The sequence below is a fragment of the Elaeis guineensis genome, chromosome 13 (genome assembly GCF_000442705.2).
Source record: "Elaeis guineensis isolate ETL-2024a chromosome 13, EG11, whole genome shotgun sequence".
In the NCBI taxonomy this organism is placed as follows: Eukaryota; Viridiplantae; Streptophyta; class Magnoliopsida; order Arecales; family Arecaceae; genus Elaeis; species Elaeis guineensis.
Genome location: NC_026005.2, coordinates 74,716,017 through 74,737,296, shown reverse-complemented (window position 1 = coordinate 74,737,296; position 21,280 = coordinate 74,716,017). Strand labels below are relative to the sequence as shown.

At 36.8% G+C, this 21,280-nt stretch overlaps 2 protein-coding genes and 1 non-coding gene across 4 annotated transcripts; 2 read left to right on the top strand and 1 right to left on the bottom strand.

The window, feature by feature from the left end:
* Nucleotides 1–801: 801 nt before the first annotated feature.
* LOC105055943 (protein LIKE COV 1) lies at nt 802–6,897 on the top strand. The gene is made up of 6 exons (XM_010937981.4): nt 802–1,169; nt 2,324–2,376; nt 4,805–4,914; nt 5,922–6,089; nt 6,189–6,413; nt 6,488–6,897. The coding sequence occupies exons 1-6, from the start codon at nt 816–818 to the stop codon at nt 6,556–6,558; spliced, it is 981 nt and encodes a 326-aa protein (XP_010936283.1). The 5' UTR covers nt 802–815; the 3' UTR covers nt 6,559–6,897.
* Nucleotides 6,898–7,437: 540 nt separating this feature from the next.
* TRNAE-UUC (transfer RNA glutamic acid (anticodon UUC)) lies at nt 7,438–7,511 on the top strand. The gene has a single exon. It is a non-coding gene; the product is annotated as a tRNA-Glu (tRNA).
* Nucleotides 7,512–7,781: 270 nt separating this feature from the next.
* Nucleotides 7,782–19,502, bottom strand: LOC105055944 (ATP-dependent DNA helicase DDM1). Of its 2 annotated transcripts, none has more exons than XM_019854319.3 (16): nt 19,374–19,502; nt 19,080–19,183; nt 18,339–18,680; nt 18,152–18,250; nt 16,496–16,842; nt 16,231–16,417; nt 15,954–16,129; nt 14,781–14,850; nt 14,493–14,682; nt 14,257–14,358; nt 14,070–14,164; nt 13,870–13,989; nt 12,009–12,128; nt 11,820–11,918; nt 11,637–11,738; nt 7,782–8,347 (listed from the first exon to the last, which is right to left on the bottom strand). In XM_019854319.3, the coding sequence occupies exons 2-16, from the start codon at nt 19,152–19,154 to the stop codon at nt 8,117–8,119; spliced, it is 2,355 nt and encodes a 784-aa protein (XP_019709878.1). In that variant the 5' UTR covers nt 19,155–19,183; nt 19,374–19,502; the 3' UTR covers nt 7,782–8,116. The 2 variants fall into 2 exon arrangements, with proteins under 2 accessions (XP_019709878.1, XP_010936285.1); XM_010937983.4 differs by having other exon boundaries at nt 18,152–18,247.
* Between the last annotated feature and the right edge of the window lie 1,778 nt (nt 19,503–21,280).

The window sequence follows — 21,280 nt, the reverse complement described above, 5'->3', positions numbered from 1 at the left end:
CTTCTTTGAGTTTGTCATCGCTTGCAGCTTTATCAATGAAAGCTTCATCACTCTGGTTAGATCAAGCTTGTGTGATCCAATATTAGGTCTAAAAAATCTAAATTCAAGAATGCTAAGATTATTGACTTTGGGGTCCCGTCATCATCATCATTGTCTCTGTTGTTACTCCGACTGCTAACTCTCGTATCTCCAAATAGAAAACCCCATTTACCCTCCTTGCCTTCTTCATCGGTAGAGAAAGATCAAGATAAAAATTTTAGGTTCGCAAATTTCTCCGACCCAAATTTATAATTGCCATAAAGAATTGAAGAATTCTTGAGATATTTATTTGTTTAATTCCTACAGAGGCAAGTTTTATTACCGCCACCTCCACCAAGACATGCCCCACCATCATTGCCACCATTGAGGAAAGCCCCATTGCCACCACCTAGTCAAGAAGGAGCCATGGAGCCCATGGAGAAGATGAAGCTTGGGACACCATCCAATAGAGATTGGTTGGTGAGAAAGGAGATAGGGAAGAGCAAAGAAGAGGAGTCTTACGGTCCAAGACCAAAGGCAAGGAAGAAGAAGGGGAGTGGACAGAGGAAAGTATCAAAGATGAGGGAGCTAACTGAAAAAAGCATGGATTTTGATTTACTCACAAAAAGACTTGATTTTGATGACCTAACTGCCGGTTATCCGGCATCAATCTAAGACCTTCCACTTGACATGTATGTTGAAGACTGCATACTTGCAAGGAAATTTAGAAGCACCATAGCAAGAGTCTAACTAAACCTAATCCATGGAAACGAGAATTGGCGGCGGTTGAGCCGGGGATGCTCGGTTGGTCAAACGGCCGATCCTATCTATTTAGATTTTCGACCGGAGCGGACACAACCGGTTCGATACCAGCGAGGAGAGCCCGACAATTCCGTTACTCGCCCGTCCATATGGTTGGAGGCGGTTGCTCCATGGAGGAGAGCGCGACACAGAGAGAAGGCACCGCCCTCGCCACGGCCATGGCCACCCCCAGAGGCAGGGATTGCGATCGCGATCGAGAGCTCCTCATCCCCGTCGGCAGCAAAACCCTAGAACTCGAGGATGGGGCGTCCCTTTCCTCCTCCCCGCCCACCATCTCTGCACCTCCTCCCTCCTCCCTCCACCTCCGCCACCCACCCACCGGGATCGAGGTTAGCTGCTCGTGATCTCTTCTCTTCTCCTTTTCATTATATTACTCGATTCGTGGTCCAATGACTCGAAAAAAAAAAAAGGAGATTTTTTGCCAGATTTTAGATTCTGTTTTCGTTTCCATATCCACTGCCATAAAAAAAAGGGGATTTTTCTGTACTGGATTTGCATCTGATTAATCTTTGATGAATCCTCCGTACTTGATCCAAAGGGATCTGGTTTTGTATCTTTACCTGTTCAGGCGATCTTTAAAGTTCTTTTCTTTAGGTTTGTCTATACTAATAGTTTAAGATTTGTTTCCTGTTGGATTACATCTGGGGGGAATTTGAGATTGTTAATCAAAAAGTGTGTGTGAGGTAAAATGGAAATCTGGAAGGCAACAGCAGCAATAGACTCCTTTTTTTCTAAAAACTGGTATTAACGTATCTATCGTGTGGAGATGAATGCCTAAAAAATGAGAAACTTGGTTTGATGGAATAAGTTGAAGGCTGTCCTGATTGGTGATGTCGTCAAAAGCTTGAAGTTTCCTGAAGATGGTGGATGGAGGATTCATAAAGAGAGTTTTTGCTTCTCCATAAGACTGACTTCATGGTAGGGATTAATTCTAGGTTCATTCCACTACTATTTTCTGATATAATTAGATAACAGAAGTCTTGAGTCAATTTCCACTCAGTCAATAAGGGCAAAGGTGATGACGAGCCTACTGAAAGTCCAGAAGATCAGACTCAATTGATGCGGTGATAGTAATAAATATTGTATCTCCATATAATGTGCACGACACTAGGGAGAAGTTAAAATATTAAACGTATCATCTTCAATTAACAAGCCTCAACTGGAGCTAGTGAGTTGTCTGAGCCAGTAATCATGTGTTATAACCACCAGAAACAATCATGGTACCATCTATTCGAATTGGCTTGATGATTTAAAGCTTGATCTTTGTATATACAAGACTACAAAAACTGTACATATTGTAAAAATAGCATGTTTGACAACACATAAGTGGGGCTACTTGTTGTCATAAGCATCCCTTGGTTTTGTTATTGTGATTGAGATCTTTTGAAATTCAGTTACCTTCAATCTAGAATAATAGGGTATCTTGAATTTGGGTTTCCTGTTATACATGAGATATTCACAACCTTTTCTTGCAATTTTGTAGACCTTTACTATGGTCATCCGCAGCTGGGCCTCAAAAAAGTTCATGACAGGATGGTGAGTCCTTTGCTGGTCAACTTTACAGCAGCCAATTCATAAAAATCTGTAAATTTTTTTGGCAAATGGCAAGTAATCACCTTACATGCTTATCTTTCTTTTATTTTTCTTTTCTTTTTGAGAATGTAATTGTTAGATCACCACCATTGAGATTTGAACCTGAGACCTCTCACTTGAAGAGCAAGATATCATGCCTATCTGTACTTGTCAACCATAATTTTTTGTTCAACATGCTGTGCATCATGTAGTATATTTTTATGAAAGTATCCTTTGCCTAAAAGATGAAACCTTTATTGGAACTTGTACACTGCCCATGCCAGATGATTCCAATCATGATATATTAGAGATGAAACCATGATTAATGCATGCATGTCTTTACTGGAGGTAGGATCTTGGAACCCTCTGCTAACTGTTCAACAGATCATAACAATCTTTAGGAGGGTCCTGTGACGAATATTCCTGCATATTATTTATGCGGGAATCTACTCAAAATATACCTTCAAACACCCCATTTATTTGGGATTTAAATTGGTGCATTATGTAAACTGCTTCAATCACATTATATATTCAAATACTGGATAGCAGGGGTCCAGTTGCAGTTATATACATTCCCTGGTGACCTGCTTATAGTGGCTTATTGCATTCACTGAACCTTTCCATGAGTTGTTAACCAAGTTTAAATTTGTATATTTGAGCTTATGAGATGATCTCTTTGGGATATCAGTTAAATCTTCATCTTTTTTGTATAGTATCTAATTAATTGTCATCTCTATATGTAGTTGCACCAGAACTTCACTGAATCTTTTCACATGTACCAGGTTTTAAAACATTGTTAGTGGAAGCATCCCTTTAAAATTATAATTCAGCATTCACCCTGCTTTAGTCTCGCTATCAATACATAATCCTCTAATCTCTGGGATGCTTACAAGCTGTTAACTACTGAAAAGTGCTTAAAGGTATGCTAATAGCAGCACCTACTGCTCACCCAGTCTCAACTTGAAACTGAATGTGTTATTTAAAGCACACATGCAAGCTTATTCCATCTATGGGCTTAGCTTTGTTGATTAAGCCATAGACCATGGATTTGATCATTTTTATAATCGGATCTTGTAATTTTTAGTTTGCATTTACTACTGAACTAGGGAAAGGAAAGGTGAGGTGGGGAGACTAAACTTATTGTTCAATATTGACAAATTTTAGCTCATGCAACTAGAAATTAACTTCCAAGTTTCTAAAGACTTTTAGAAAGCTCAAATGAAGATAGGGTAGCTGTAATGCAAGTTTTGATATCGGAATCGCATATTTGATGCACCAATTATGAGCCAAGAGCTGAGCAGAAACTCAATCAATATCTGCTTTTCTGTTTGCTCAAATTTTCATCACACAAGTGAGAAATGGTTTAGTAAACTAACTTGACAGCATGAGGGCAATTAATTTTTAAAAATCTTTTCTATTGCCCTCATCCTTGTCCTTTCACACTTTGTTATACATAATCTAGCTTATGGATTTCATTTCTCAATAAATTTATCCATCACTCATGTAACTTTGCATGGCCACTAAAAGTCTAAAATGCATTATTCTTTCAGCTATATAAGCATACAGATAATGTGGGTACTTTGTGTGGCTAGCTTCACTAATCTACATTTATAAGATTGTTGTAAAGATCAAGTTAATACAAGATAGATATGGAGAAGCAGGAAAACCCCAAATTTTTATTAATTAAATATGGATTATGAATGGTTGGAGACACCTTTGACACTACTTTCTGACTTCCTTGCATTCGCTGGATCCCTCACAGTGACATATAAGACTTTAAGTGGTTTTTAGACTATTTTGATGGGCGGGGTCGATGGACTTCATTAATGAGGACCTTTCTAGAGATCTTTATGGTTGCCCATTTCTTTAGGTATTTTCTCTAAGACAATTTTTGTGACTCTTAATGAACCCTATCTAGACTTTTCTACTAAAGGCACTTCTACAATTATCCAGAAATATCTACATAAATGCATGTAGATGATAGACCCATGACAAATAGAATGTCAGAAAAGATGCCCATGGCCGTGGACCATCTCAATGCAACAATTATAAAGACATTCTTCTGTACTTATCTCAATAAACTAGAGCTTAATGCATCCTAACACCCTTGGGATAGGAAGGAAGGGGGAACATTCCTCCATTTCAGCAAGATAATGAAGGAACAAAAAGGATGTCCTTCATGAAATAAGATAGAACACATTAAAGGAGTAACAAATTGGGAAGTTAAGACATGATGGTTTCTGTTTTTGCTGAATCAAATAAATTGTTTTCACTTATTAGCACTCTCCAAAGTGATTCTATATTTTTTTCAGTGGTTCAGAAGACATGTAAAAGAATAAGTATATTAGAATAAGACATGCTCTATCATGACATATTTCTTGTCATCTTGCAGTGTAATTTTGTTTCCCATGGCAATAACATTTTACACTACCTGGTGGTTTATTCATTTCGTGGATGGATTCTTTTCACCTATTTATACTCATCTTGGGATCAATGTTTTTGGTAAGCATAATTCTTATGCCAACTTCTTCATGGAAGCTGTAAGGCGTTAACTGTATTTGTTTCCTTGCATGATTCATTGAGTTCCTACTGCTTATCTCCTCAAAATCTTAATCTTATGGGAACTTTATAGTTATTCTAGTTTCCCTTAAATAGAATTATTGAGTATTTCACCATCAGGCACCCCTAGCCAATCAAAGTTTCCTTTAACTGAAAGAAAATCTAGTGTCATACAAATTTCTAAAAATACTCTCATGGCATTGGAATTGTTATCATAACTTAAGCATGGGAATTTTCCTCTATTATAATGTAATGAAAAAAAGGCTCTTGAGTGTCATGAAATCATATGAAATGAAAATTTCAATCTACTGTTAACTATCAGGAACCACTAAGAATCTCCTTCTTGGACAAGGCTTGAGTATGGATAGCCTACATATGTTCTCTATACAGAACTCATATAATCTGTATTGATTGCCTGGCATTACCATGCCATCTGTTAATCTGTGGAGCCACCCTGCCTTATTGCAGAGATTGATGACAGTACATAGGTAGAGGGTCTATCATTGGGGGATGTGGAAATCAAGGGTGGAGCCCATGTAGAATTCCCTATGCAGGCTATCTGAACTTGAGTCTGTTATTAGAAATCATTTAGCGATTTAATATCCAATCAAATGTTTGTAGAAATCATTCTTGTTCCTTCTGTGTAACCATCAGGGTTTGAACCAAGACCCTTTCCCCAGTGCACTGAGGAGATAGGTACCAACCAAAGGACCAAAGTCCTGTCAGCGTTACTTCAAACGTAAAAAATAGGCAGTCATTCCCATTGTTCTAATTAGCTCATTATTGTACTCATTTCAGTATAAACTAGCCAATGAGTTAACCAACATGCTTCTTACAGGACCAGAGAAAACTGCCTAGGAGGGCCCATTATTAGGACAAAATTTGTCTGCAATATTAATATTATATTTTTTTATTTAATCAAATCCGTACTAATCTGCTTCAGTTTAAAGGCCTAGGATTCATCACTTCGATTACCTTCATCTTTCTGGTGGGTGTGTTCATGTCATCATGGTTGGGAACTTCTCTTCTTAGTCTTGGTGAATGGTTTATCAAGAAAATGCCGATTGTGCGCCTTATCTACTCTGCCTCAAAGCAAATAAGTGTAGCAATATCGCCAGGTAACAAGTGTTCTATATTTTACTGATTTCAAAACGCAACATAATGAATCGAGCTCATTTATTTCCTAAATTTCAACTAAAAATGCCAGCATTGTGCAGATCAGAGCTCCCAAGCCTTTAAAGAAGTCGTCATCATAAGGCATCCACGTGTTGGTGAATATGCAATTGGCTTCGTTACATCTACAGTATCTCTTAACAGGAGCACAGGAGATGAGGAGCTTTCCTGTGTTTATGTTCCTACCAATCACCTCTACCTCGGGGACATCTTTCTCATCAGCTCTAAGGACATAATCAGGCCAAATTTATCTGTTCGGGAAGGGATTGGTAAGGGTCAGAGCAGCAGTCATGCATCCCTTTCCAGCTCAATAGGTGACTTTCTATTCCTTTTTCTGTTGCAGAAATTGTTATTTCAGGTGGCATGTCAGTTCCTAAGATATTGTCTACCGTGGAGATGAAGACTACACTTTGAGATCACGTGAGAGCTCTGAAAGGCCCAACACTTGCCAGTGCACAAGACTAAAGGTTTTTTTAGCTATTGCATGTTATACTTTGCTATTGTAACTACAAATCACATGCTGATCTGTGCCATCACCAGCCTACTCTGCTGCCCAAGCTGAATTGGCCCCAGCTCTGCAGAACACAGTAGTTGTGTATCAGTATCCAAAGCTCTTCTAGCTTTTACATTCACACAAAAGAGTGAAAAATTTTGGAAGCAGATGTTTTCTAATTTTTTGATCATTAGCTATTATATTTTGATGATGTTATGTTGGAAAACACCTTTGATGTTATGCAAGGCAGGTTTTTTTTTTTTTGGTAGCAAATGCAAGGCAGGTTTTTACCAGCTGAGTGAAGGTCTTGAAATTCTTCAGTGCTGTGTCCACGTACTGATTCTAAATCCCTTCTGAATGCAAGGGGAAAACCTATTTTTAATCAGTTTGTGCCATGCTCGTCTGCCGCAATAATAGATTTGAGGGAATTAATGCCTTATGAAGAGAGAGATTATAATATATCTATTGACTTTCTTTTCTTCGGCAGGAATTTTTTTGAGCAAGTCCTTGCTGAGATGGAACGATTTTTCGAAATTTGTGCCTTTTAGAAGCTCCTGACACTTTCTTGATAAAATAAGAAGCTTCTGACTCAAAGATCGTATTGTTGACTTAATGACCCAAAGCTCCTGAGTTATGGTAGTAGCAACGTTAATCAGTTTCGATCATAACAATTTGATCAGGATTTTCTTTTTCGTAAGGAATTATTTGTCTTGCATGTGAATAACAGACTTTGGATTGTTATGACTACGGCCACGTGGGTATCATTAGAGTTATATTATCAAGTGGCAAACACTTCACAATCCATTGTCGTCTAGTCCGGTTAGGATACCTGGCTTTCACCCAGGCGACCCGGGTTCAAATCCCGGCAATGGAAAATGTTTTTTAGTGAAATCTCGGCAATCGAATATGAATTACAATCCGACAGACAAACATCCAAGCTCCTCTTTATTGGGTAAAGTTGCTTGAAAAATATAATCGGCTCCTCTTTATTTGGTAAAGTGGCTTAGGCTGTTTTCAAACTACAATTGCTCAGCAAATGTTGCTTGGAAATTTCAAAACGAAGAGCATACCACAAAATAGAAGCCTTATTCCTCAATCATCTCAGAAGCAAAACGAATACCCTAATCTTAAAAATCCCAGGGCATGAGGAAAATATCTCAAAATATATTATGAGCCAAGGGCCACGGTTGGGGACATATCATTTCAGCTTACAAACAAGAATTCTACAAAGTTCATGGGAAGGATGTTCACAGCTTGTTGCTTCCCCGGAGTTTCTTGTCAAAATTGCAACAGCACAAACTATCTGAGCTTCCCAAATAGCACCAATGAACATACATAGCTAACGCTGGATGGTTATGCCGCTTCTTCTCGAATGTTCATATACAAAAGTTCCATGAACCACCATACTTAGAATCCAGTGGAACAATCACCACCACCCAAACCCAAAAAAAAAAGGGGTTCGTCCACTGCACCCAAGAGTCAGCTACTGAGCGAAGAAAGCACGCTGCCACCACTTTTAGTTGGTATCACTACCTCCCAACCAGGTCCTCTAAGAGGAAGAGAACTAATTGATGCTGCATCACCATCTGCTCGTCCTGTCAGGTCACTGCGATCCAAGACTCTCAATAGATCTTCGTCAGTAATGTCAGTCTGAACAAGCTTATCCTCTTCATCCTCTTCGTCTCGAAGCAGCGCCAATAGTTCTGATTCCTGAAAGTTTTAGAGCAAACATCCATGATTGATCCAATGAGCAGAGATAGACATCAAGAAGAAAATAACATCCTTGGTCCAGAGAAAAAATTAGGGCCTTCTTGCGTTATCCAGCAGGAGCCAGCCTGATGGGTGCAGGATATCAGCATTGGGGGAACATAAGGAGTAAGTGAGGAGGAGAGTGTATAGCACAGCCCCAATTCCCATAGAACGGCAAAAAAAGCTTCAAGGGGCAGTTTGGTCAAGGATAGTCTGGCATAGGAAAATGATTTCCATCCATATCAACTTACTATATTTGGTATGAAAAAAAGGAGGAAAGAAATGATAAAAAAATTGGTGGACCCTATACTTATTTGTCGGAGAGAGAAGATAAAACAAATACCATAGAAGATTGGTATTTGATAAATTTTGAGTGATTGTAATCCATACCGGACAAAAATACCCCCAATGAAGCTGCATATATAATTATTAAAGTTGTTCTGATGTCTTTCCAAATTCATTTGATAAAAAATTTTGGTAAAAAAGTTAAGATGAATATGATATTATATAAAAGGCTATGTGATCATAGTCATTACATAAAAACTAATTGGAGATGACAATACTATCCTAATATTAAAAAATTATTTTATGTTCAAGGATATATTTGTAAATTTGGCCATACTTCTATGTAGATTTACCTTCAACCAAATGTAATAATCTTTTTTCCAATATCATTTTCCAGAGTAATTTTTCCACTAACCAAATATAGTAAAAATTATTTTCTTCCGTAATCATTTTTCTAAATAAATAATTCTCAAAAATTATCAAATTACTCTATAATCACTCTACAATCTGCTATACCCCAACCAAATGGATCCCAACAGTTAAATTCATCTACTGGAGTAAAAGAAGCCACACAAAACAGTTCAAGTCCTAAAAACCTTTTGATGTATGCTTTCAATAAGTACATCCAAGTCATTGCCATCAAATTAAATCCGTAAAAATTAGGATTGTGACCGGATCGAGTACACCTAGATACCTTCCAAACCCAAGTCAGTCCAAGTTTTTTGAAAAACTCAAAGCAAGAAATACACCTACAAATTTGGTCTCAAAACATGATCCAATTAGTTCAGATTCAAATAATAAAATTTGACCAGAGTTGACCTGAAATAGTTGAGTCTTAAGAACATGGGACTGTCTCATACTGCTCGAAACTAATCAAACCAGCTAAGCAAATGGCTCAAGCCTGCGTATAGGTATGACCACTGACCAAACCAGTTAAGCAAATGGTTCAAACCTGGGTATAGACATGACCTAGAACCATCCTATATTAGGATTATAGGTATGACCTGGGCATGCACCAAACCCGACCAAGCTACACCCTAAATAGAATCAGACCACCTCTCATAAACAAGCATCTCCTTTATACTATTTGAATTCCCAACAATTCCCAAAGACTCACCTATAAGATCATATTTTGCAGCATGAAACCAACTTACTATTTGACCATCTCACTACCATCAGTACCTTCACATTACTATTAACACAGTTTCACAGCAACATGCTTAATTGTGTCATTTATTTATATTTAATTGTTTTCCTGAGTTTTGTTAACATTCATGTAGCTTTTTCCAACTATTCATAACTTCATCAAAAACTATATACACTAGAATACCTATGCTCTAATATTACTTTCTAGATTTTAGTTATTTATTTTAGTTCTTTCCAAAACTTTAGGAATCCAAGCACAGCACTATTCGAATTTCAGAAGCATTCGGTCAAAAGGATTGCAGCTAGGGGTGGCAAATTCTCACCCAGACCTGCCAACCAGCCCAAAATAATCTAGCTGGGTTTGAGTCAGCAAAATGATTGTAGTTATGGGTTTGAACATCCACCCTGGCAAGTCACCGCAGGTTGAACAACCCTTTCAACTTATCATCAAACACCTAGTACGTGCAGAGAAAGGTGGATGGGAGAATCAGAGTATTTAGCATCACCCCAAGTCCCCCTATTTTTGGCATTTTCATTACCATTAACCAAAATAAAAGATTTGACAACCAGTAATTGTGTTGGTGGGTTGGAAATGGGCCGGTATAAAATAAATGGGTCAGGTATAGGATTATAAAGGCTCAAATATGGATTACGGGCTGAAGGATTTTTGATCAAACCAACTTATCTCCACCCTCAATTATTGCAGCAAGCTTATTTCTATTCATCAAATGAAGCCCGTACCACCATTGCCTCATTGTTTGCTAGCTTTCCATCCCAGATGACAACACTGGAACAGAAGGCTAAGTCGTGGAAATTATAAGAAAAATTCTTCACAGTAAACTAATTTAATTTCCAAATATAAATCCCAATACATCTGACAACCTTTTCTTGCACCAGATGCCTTTACTACAATCTTCAATCATATCCCTAATTTTCTATGCCTCTCAATATTAACACTATCTATTTAAGCTGTCTAGCATTAACTATAACATGCTCATCTTGGTCTGCTAAAAGTTCCATGACATCTTTAAATTGTCTTTTCTTTGTACAACTTAATTTGTATCAAGAGGTTAGGGAAGGCAACTTAAGACAAAAGGAGACCAAAAGAGATATAACCCATTCATTAATCATGTCACAAAAGATAAAAAAATGAATGAAAGCAATAGATCTTCTGTTTTAAATTTTGAGTGGAGCTAGAAATCCACAAGAAGCTTGTTTTTCAAAGTTTGAAAATGAAAAAGAACTATATAATGGCAAAGAGAGAAGGCAATGCAATTCGAAAACCAATCCTACTCAAATACTGAAGCAAAAAAAAAAAAAAAAAAACACGGGCATGAACGTGCACACATATCCATAGGCATACACAGATCCAGAGGCATGCATGCACACCACATTAACACACAACCACACCCACACATGGATGGATACACCACAGAAACAGACACACACAAGGACATGTTTGCACAAGCAAGCACGCATGCACATACACATATGTACAAAAAAATAGATTACAAGAACAAGAAAAGAAAGTAAATAAATCAGACAAGCAAATGGTCTCTTATGTGGTTAGTGAGCCATGCATCCAGCATCTTGTTTCCAAAATAATCTATTCCATTGTGTGGTTATCTAACGTAGCAGTACTTTAAAACAGTATTGTGATGGAGCAAAGGTTAGGTTATGCTAGGCAATCATTCCAAAATATCCAAGGAAAAAAAATGAGCTCGAGACATATTTTAATGGGAGAAAGAAAACCCAAACAGAGTACAATTTTCAAATCACTTTTAAACATCACAAAGAGAAAGGGACAAACCATACCAACCTCTAAGGTGTTGGGCTTCACCCTGTCTTGCTGAAATTGTCCTTTTGCAATAACTACATGCTCCAACTTTAATTTCCCAAAAGCTTTCTTTATGATCCGTCCCTGCAAACACAAAGGGTTATAAGCTTTCTTCCTGTGATGCATATGTTCTCAAAAACACAAATGGTTTCAAGAACATTCAACCTCTACAGAATGTGATGTTGCCAGCCTATATACATGTACTGGCCGTGTTTGCCCAATCCTGTGGCATCGATCCATTGCCTGCAGATCCACTTGAGGGTTCTGTATTTAATGAAAAAAGTCGGTCAGTTCACAAATATTTGCACTACATCATAATGCAAGGACAAACTATGACCTAGAAAAGCAGCTTACCCAGTCACTGTCATATAATATACAGGTATCAGCAGCAGTAAGATTAATACCCAACCCACCAGCCCGAGTGCTGAGAAGAAAGATATTGACATTGCTACTTAGATCATTGAATGCCTCTATCTGTCATTTACAAGAACAAGGCATAATTTATTTAGTCCACCTGCTTTTACACCACTAATAAAACCATAAATATTAAGAATTCAGGAACACATGGACCACATGAGGGGGAAATTGTTTCAAAAGCATGCTGTGTTAGCTACAATTTAACATGCATTTGAATAGCTATAATAAATGCTGCAAAAGGGACAGACGATCCATGACCTGACAGTCCCAACCCAATTAGACCTGGCACAACTTGTATTTAAAGACTCATGGGTCAGGTGAGGTTCACAATTGAAACTGGGTATTTTATTTTCCAATCCAACCTGATCAAACCTGTCCTACAAATCGTCTGGGCCTTATTTGAGCCAACAGAGAAATGGGCCTGACCCAACCCATAACCAATCCTACCTATCCTGAAAGCCAGAATCATACAAAGACCCTACTCTTTTACCCTAAATGTTTTTTTTTTTTTTTAAATTCATTAAACAAACGCTCATTTAAAATAATCCCTCTCTGTTTATCTCAACAGTTGCATTTCCTCTAACCTACTTTCACTTAACACAATTATATTTAAACACTCATTAATTGTTTTAGAGAATTCCTATTTATAATGTTCTTAAGCATATTAACATATGATTTTAAAATTATAAAGTGTAAAGTTGTACCTCAAGAAAGATAATTTCTTCCATAAAACTAAAAAAATGAATAAAAACTCATGTTTAAGGTAATTTTTAATTTTATTTAAATCTTTTACTGATTTATATTTAGTTAGAAATTATTAAAGTTTAGCTAAAAAATAATAGCTAAATGCTTCGTCCAAATGCAGACTTGACTTGAGTCAGTCTTGACCCAAGTTCGGGCCAAGTCTGGGTCATACTTGACCCTGATCCAGCTCAAAAGATCCATTTAAAATATTTTCCATTGACCAGGCCCAACCCGACTCAATTGGCCAGTGGACTGGGTTTGGGTCCAGAATCAAATATTAAGCTGGTCTGGTTGGGGTGACCTACCACATTGGCAGCCCTAGTTAAACCTTTCATATAAATGTAAGATTGTATTCAATCAAATGATATATGAAACATGCTTACATGATCTTCTCCCAGCAAACTTTTAGTTCTTTAATTCAAAATGCAAAGTAATATAGTGGCTCAATCCGCAAAATGATGGTAATTCAAAAAGAAAAAGAAAAAGAAAAGAAAAGAAAATCAAGTCAGTTTCATATTGCATTGTATGCATGCATGCTTGACAGACATGCAAAAGAAGGCATACACCACACATTTTCGCCCTTCCTTAAAGTCCCCGCTCTGACAATAAGGGTATCAGCTTGCATGATAGCATTCACAGTCATACATAAAAAAAATCTCATATTATCTAAATGCATTAATCAGTATATGTATTATAGTCTACACTGTGACCACTAGTAAAATACTGACAGTTATCCAGATCATGATAATATAGATGCTTGTCCCCTATGTCAGTTAAAAAGACATGTCAATGTTGAAGTAGCATGAATTTCTCAAATTCAATTCAATGGCGGCAAACCACTTCATGAGCTGCACATACAAAATGCAAAATGGTAAAATGATGTTATGTACACAAAATATAAACAATCCATTGGAAAAGTGGGCATACATCAAAACTAAGACAATTAGAAGCAAAACCAAACCTGGAAATCACTAGCATCTAACAGATCTTGTAACATAAAAACTGTTTGTTGTAAAGGAAAAAAGTCATTTTATCCAGAAAATATGTCACTTACCTGCCTTTTCCTATCATCCAGTTTGACTCCCCCATCAATTCTGCAAACCTCAAGGCCTTTCTCGCTGAAGTAATAGTCGATGATGTCTAATACTTTAGTCCATTGGGAGAAAATTAGAACCTGAACAAGACCCCAATTGCATAACATTTTAAAATATCAACATTATTCCATTAAAGAAATATTAAAAAAAAAAAACAGACTTTGTGCTTCCGAGCAAGTAGTAAGTCCAATAATCTGTCCAGCAACTGAAATTTGCCACATTGTTCCACCAACTGTTCGATGGGAGGATAAACATCTGTAGAGACCGTAGAAAGGCAAAACTACATTATGAAGTTGAAGTCATCAGTACTTGTTGAATATAAAGTTACCAATTTATAAAACACATACATGATCCATCATATGCAGACTCTAGGAGATCAGGATGGTTGCAGTTCTTTCTAAGCTGAATAAACAAACTATTCAGCTTCCCTTTCATGCCAGATCTCCAAACTACCATATCGCAGTCCAAAAATTAAAAACAAAACAAAGAACAATGAAACACAAGACAAATGGTCAGTCTTTCCTTTGTCCAAAACATCTTACAAGATTTAATAAAACTCATCCCGCATAAAGAAAATCCTTACCATTGTCTGTCTTCTCTTGCAAGTAGTTTTCAAGTGATTTATTGACTAAAAGATCCTGGAGATGCTTTTGGTGCTGAGTCATATTAGCATATAAAATGATCTCTTTCTTTCGAGGGAGCATTTGTTCCACATCTTCCTTCATTCGTCGTAGGAGGAATGGGCGTAAAATAGAATGGAGCTTTGATACTACCTGAAAAACCCATCAGATATTACTGAAAATACAAGGCAAACTTACAGGAAATTAGTAACTGCAGAATATGTAAACATATCTACAGAAAACCCAAGTACTTGAACCCTTCTCTTTTCTTCACTCTCTTCCTGCTGGTTCTCGACATTGCCCCTCCCAGACAGATCAAACCTTGGAAAAGTAGATGTACATCAATAACCAAATCAATGACTAGAAAATGATCAAAATACAGTCCATGAGCCACATACAATGTATTTTTTGGTACAAGAAACATGTTTTACCAATTGAAAAAAGAAATACAAAAAAATGAATTGGAAAATAAAGGAGAAGAACTAATTTATATACCAGCTAGAGATCCATAAAACTTAATGTTGTCCGGATGAACATCAATCAGTGTTCAATGGACATGGATTCAAGAATCAGATTTGGACTCGCGTCCAAGTGTCTGACTCAGCAAGAGAGAGAAAAAAAATACAGAATACAAAAAGATTAAATTATAAATTATTTACAACATTGTATAAAGGAAAATATTAGAATATATATAATATGTGAAGGTCTTTCACCATATGTTTTTTAAACTTCCTAATTTGTTGGCAGATACAAGAAAAAGGATATTTTGCAAAATTATTTCGATATCTACATTCTTGAGCAATCTCCAGAAAAGAAGAGAGATCACTTTCAAAATTATTAGGGTCGGTTGAACTCATTATCGGAAGAGTCAAGTTGTCCATCCATCTAGAGAAGAGGGGAGGGGGGGTGGGGAGTGGAGGGCATGCTGGGAGAACACTCCCCAAACTGGTACTTTCTCAGTTCTGTTATATCAGAAGTTAAGAGCCTACTGCCAAAATTAATGTGATAATAGAATTTAGCAGTATCTAAATAGACCAAAAGCAATGACAATCACAAAGTTTGAGAATAAAGAAGGAATAGCTGATCTATGAGATTCATAAAACTGACTAGAAAACCAGTTCCCAAGATATCCATTTAATGTAGACAGATTCATCATAGCTAACTTATTTACAATCTGTATTAACAATCAACCAAAAGAATAATTCCAACCTATTCACATGCAAGATTTCAATTCTTTCTACAGTAATCTTTCAGTGCTGATGTGGACTTTCTATTTACTAAAAGAAACCATTAGTTCCTTGCAAAGCCTCACAAAGTCAAACAAGTATGTGTACAACATTGATAGTGATAAGAGTGAAAAGATACAAACTTCAACAACATGCAGTTCAATTCAGACGGGAAATGAAACCCCACAGCATCCTTACCATGACTCAAACTCTTGATGGGATGAAAAAATGTCAGGCAAAATGAAGTTCAATAATGACCAAAGCTCAGCCAAGTTGTTTTGAAGAGGTGTTCCAGTTAGAAGAAGTTTATTTTCAACTGGCAGGCGTCTCAATTCCCTTAATAATATGCACTTTGAATTTTTCAATCGATGGCCCTATAAAAGGCAAAAAGAATAAATGATCAAATACAATGTACAGAAAGCACTGATATGATACAAAATAGAAAGAAAGAACAGTAATTTAGCTTTAGCATCACCTCATCTACTACAACATATTTCCATTTATAGTGAGCTAGAACCTTTGCATCATTGAGTGCAACCTCATAGGAAGTAACAATAAGTGGAAATTTAGGGCCTATAGCTTTAGGCATAAACTTTCTCCGTAACTCCATCCTTTCTTTCTTTGATCCATGGTATATAATAGCACTCATGGAAGGCACAAACCTGAAATTGAAAATTTTCATGTTACAAAACAAATGTTTACAAGCATAGAGAACAAGAAAAAAAAACAAACAGTTTTACCTCGAAACCTCATTTACCCAATTTGAGAGAGTAGAAAGAGGAGCTATAATCATGTAAGGACCATCTAAACCCTTCCCTTTAAGATGTGCAAGAAATCCGATTGTCTGAATTGTTTTGCCAAGGCCCATTTGATCCGCTAGTATCCCATTGAGACCATTCTGCCAGAGTGAAATTAACCACTTAACACCTTTAATTTGATAAGTCTTCAACTGTCCACCAGTCATTAGAGGCACAAGTTCGGCCTGCTCTTTTGCAGCCCTCTCCTCCTCTGTAAGATCAGCATCTTCAGGAGCAATAGTTTCATGGGATCTAGTAAGCATTGCTGCAACAGCAGTCTTTGCTTTCCTCTAAAGACAGCAAAGCAGGCATACATCTTAGTCAGGTATGGGGAACCAAAAATGGAATAGCATGACAAAAGCACAAGAATATGAATAATACACACACACACACATATACATCCATATATATATAGCTGACTGATAGATAAATCTTTTTCTTCTGAAAAAGTGCTGCTTTTGGGCATAACAATGCTAACCATTCTGTATTGGCTTGGTATTCGATTGTGAGACCCTTTTCTTCTTTCTTCTACTCCATGTGGCTTGATGTGCGTAGTTGGTAGTTGGTAGTTGGTACTGCCTCCATAAGCTACTTCTCATTTTTAAAAACTCGATCAATATTAACCACTCTTTTACTTAATGATTTGTAAGGTGTAGGCCCTTAATGCAGTCGCAGGATTTTGTGTTCTAATATAACCTCAGGTTGTCTTTAAAAAAAAATGTTGGAAACAGAAATTTCATGCAATATATTCAATGGCTTCAACAGTGATGCTAGAATAGTTAAAGAAATTGAAAAGTATGAAACTTTAGGTGTAAAAAATAAAATGATCTATCCAATTTAGAAGTTTAGGCATCCCAATGGTAAGCAGAATATATAACATAAGCAAGAGAGAATTTGCATGGTGCAATTTAGAAAAACATATAAAGCAAGAAATATGCTTATAAAGAAATCATAAATAAATGTTATCACCTACCATTTGTTAGCAGACCCAATAAATATTTTCTAAGAAGAAAACAGGAAATGAATTTGGTGCCAACAGGGAAAAGGGAATGTTCATATGAAAGACAATTTTAGGAAACATGTAACTATGAGGCACAACAAAAAAAGCATGTAGGCCATAAACTTTTCATACTAGCTAACATGAGTACGAAATCCAAAAATAAACAAGTACATGCAAGAATGCAGAGCTAAAAACCTTCATTACAGAACCATCCAGAATAGCCTAAATTTAAAGAAAAATCAGGTATCTCTTTTGCAGTACATTTTTAGCTTAATTTTAAAACAATCAAGAAGTGAAAGACATATTAAGCACTTAAGAACAAGAAGGAAGAAAAATTCTAAATTCAGCACCAAATTTAACTACGAATCACTAATCATCGAGCCTTTCTATGTTCAAGCAACACCATGACTTAACATCTTCATCAAATATTAAGAAAATACAACAGAAACCTAACAAACTCAGTATGAAGTGCATCCAAAAGCAATTCCCTTTGACAAATAAAAACATTCTACAGCCCAAAGATGACCTAGAAAATTTATCATCCTTTTCATACTATTCCCAAGCACAGTGTTTGAAAAGGGATCAGTGCATGAACTCACATTGTTGTACTGGGTGGTGGACTTCCTCTTTCGACTGCGACCACTCTTCTTTCCTTTAGCCTCGTTCCCTGCTTCAGCAGGGTTCTCCATGCCATTCTGCTGGTCAAACCCATACAAAAATTCAAACAGGCATCAAAACAAACAAAAGGAGTGTCAAAAAAAAAAGACACACCAAAAGAAACTTAACAAATGTAATGTCGTCCATCTTCTCGAGGAGGAACTCTGAGTAGAGCTGGGTCTGTGTCAGCAACTCATCCAACTTGCTGAACCGAAAGTTGGGATTTTGAGCATCCTGAGCTTCTTCCTGCTTTATCTTCATCTCCTCCATCACTCGGGCCTCCAGTAACTTCTCCTCTTCCTGTGCCATGGCTTCTGTGATGAGAGAGGTGTCACCATTCTTTGCCTCGAATTCGAGCGGCAGGGACGAGTCCTCCTCAAAGGCCGCCCCGCTCTTCCTATTGGCATCAACTTGCGGTTTTTCTTCCTCTTCCGATGTAACACCACCCGTGGCCTGACCGTTGCACATCTGCTATTTTCATGAATTAAAAAAAGTATAACCAAGACATAGCATCGACAAAAGGAGTAACTCCCGCTACCACAACCAAATAGAAAGTAAAAAGGTGAAAATAAAGGGAGGAAAAAAAAAACTTGACGAACAAGTGAATCGAAAAGATAATGGAAGGAAAAAAGAATATCTGAAATCAGATGATATTATTATCCAAAACAAGGGGAAAAAATGCTTTAGCAACGGTTAAAAATATATGTTTAAAAAAAAATAGTTGAAACCCTAACCCTAATAGAAGCGTGAATTAGAAGTACAGTGGAACGAAGAAAGGAACTTAAGATCAAATGAAACTATTAGAAAACATAAAAAATAAAACACACACACACACACAAAGAGACAGCAAGAAACAAAACAGAAAGATACCTCGTCTTCCAATACGGATGTGGGCGAATCCGCCGTTGCGTCGTTTTTGCCTCCATTCTCCATTTCCCCCTCCATTTCCGCTAAGTTTCAAGCAAGATAGAAACCTGAAAGAGGGAAAAAGCCAAAACAATGCATTGATCAATAATCTAAGAATAACCAAAATTCCCAAAAAAAGAGAAAAGTAATAAATAATATTCCATTAAATGGGGGGAAAAAATCTCTTTTCACACTCTATCCCTCTCTAAGAACCAAAAAATAATAAAAATAAAAACATAAAAAATCCTTCCTCCATACCTAGGGGCAGAAAGGAAGGGAGAGGCGAAGGACGGCGTCGCTTCACTAGATGGCTTGACATATATTAGGGCAGATCCCTGGGTTTTGAGCGGGAAAATGCTAGCCGGTGCGAAGCATTGCACTCAAAAGGGCCCTGGTTGTGAATATAATTACGAGAATGCCGTCCTAATGACGTGGCTGATTTCGTTCGGTCTGCCCCTCATGCGATCTGACTAGAAGGAGAGATCGCGAGGGCAGAAATGTCAAAGGAGAGCGGGGATTTGAAAAGGCCGTCCCCGGTTCACTGGTGGTTGGCAAGTCGGTATCGGGCGCCCTGCATCGGAACCAGGTTTTTTTTGCTTCGATTCGTGAGTGGGTACGAATAAGATAGTCTACGAAATGGGCCAGGCCGCGCTTTTTCGGTATGGTCGGACTCAAAATTGGCTTGCAATGTCAGAGCTAGGTTCAGTAATGTACAACGTGTTAATGTGATTTGGTGAGGACTAACACGCATCTCCACACCCCCGAGTCCCTTTTGAAGTCCAATTCTATTTAGAAAGCACCCATGATATTTGTTTTTTAATCATGAAATTCATCCTTTTATCTTTTTAAAGTTCTATTTTCCATCTCCATTATGAAGATACGTTTGATTAAAGAGAGTTAGCCTTTGGAATATAGGTAAAGATGCATGGCTTCCTTTCCATCAATTTAGCCGATGAAAGTTCTGATCCTATTTTAATTCCAAAGAAAACAGGAATGCTACGATACTTAAAAATCTAATCTTGACTCTCTCCCAACATACAAAGCATGATCTAATTTTGATTTTGATTATAAATCAAATACATTGAAAAATATGATCATTCTATTTTTAATTCATTCTGATGCAAATTTTGATTCCTATCACAAACCAAACACACCCTCAAAGTCTTAAGCCGTTTGGTTCCATTTCTTTTATATTCTCTTTCCTTTTCATACACAGCATGTATAAAAATAAATAAAATAATGCTCACTATCATCCCTTTTATTGAACTATCACTTCTTGTTGTGTTTAAGACAATACATGCATGGTTTAGGATGGTTCCTCGTGGAAATAAGGCAAAAAAAAAAAGGTAACACACTGTAGTAAAAGTGTTGACGCGGACAACAAATCCATAGCCATATTGGTTTTGGTGGAAAAGAGTTCTACTTTTTGGCAAAAAATATGTGCACATATGGATCAAAAAAATATCTGGATAAATAAGCAGGGATCACCGTTGCATTATCACGGCTGTAATAACTATTTTTAAAATATTTTACTATAATAATTATTATTTAGTTATAATTTTATTATAAACAATCTTCATTTCAACGAGGATGCATTCTAAAATGACGACTTTAATACAAAAAGCAATGAGAACATAAACTCGAAAGTTTTCATCATAAAGTGTCTCTTATCACCTGCAATTCATTCTGTTTCTTTCTTTCTTTCTCTTTTTTTAATGTCTGAGACTGGATTTATTTATGAAGCCTTCAACCCATATTCTCTTTCTGGCATTTACACATTTTATTTGTTCTATCCTCTTTTTTCTGTTGCATACATTGCAACGACGAATATCTAACCATCAAAAGATGCCATCATTTTATATTTTAGCTATTCTTTTCAACAATTTAGAACAGTGACTATATTGTCATAAAAAATCTAATTAATACCACTTTATATAAATTTAATCAACCCTATTTGAAAAATAAGACCAATAATTATAATATTGAGAAATAGAAAAAAAAAATCATGCCCAATCACACATAAAAACCACGGTGTTATATATTCCATTGATCATTTGTGATCTGCTATGCGCATGGCGTCTACAAATGACCAATCGTTCATTAGCACATAGGATAGAACATATACAAGTATACAGATAAAAAGAGTTCGAATCTTTCGTACGAAA

Excerpts from the sequence above, each read along its gene's own strand:
- LOC105055944 (XM_019854319.3), bottom strand. The coding sequence starts at position 19,154 with ATGGAGGGGGAAATGGAGAATGGAGGCAAAAACGACGCAACGGCGGAT. Across the intron at positions 18,681-19,079 it reads CATCCGTATTGGAAGACGAG|CAGATGTGCAACGGTCAGGC; the intron begins GTATCTTTCTGT and ends TCATGAAAATAG. Across the intron at positions 13,990-14,069 it reads TACTTGCTCGGAAGCACAAA|GTTCTAATTTTCTCCCAATG; the intron begins GTCTGTTTTTTT and ends GGTCTTGTTCAG.
- LOC105055943 (XM_010937981.4), top strand. The coding sequence starts at position 816 with ATGCTCGGTTGGTCAAACGGCCGATCCTATCTATTTAGATTTTCGACC. Across the intron at positions 1,170-2,323 it reads ACCCACCCACCGGGATCGAG|ACCTTTACTATGGTCATCCG; the intron begins GTTAGCTGCTCG and ends GCAATTTTGTAG. Across the intron at positions 6,090-6,188 it reads AAGTGTAGCAATATCGCCAG|ATCAGAGCTCCCAAGCCTTT; the intron begins GTAACAAGTGTT and ends AGCATTGTGCAG.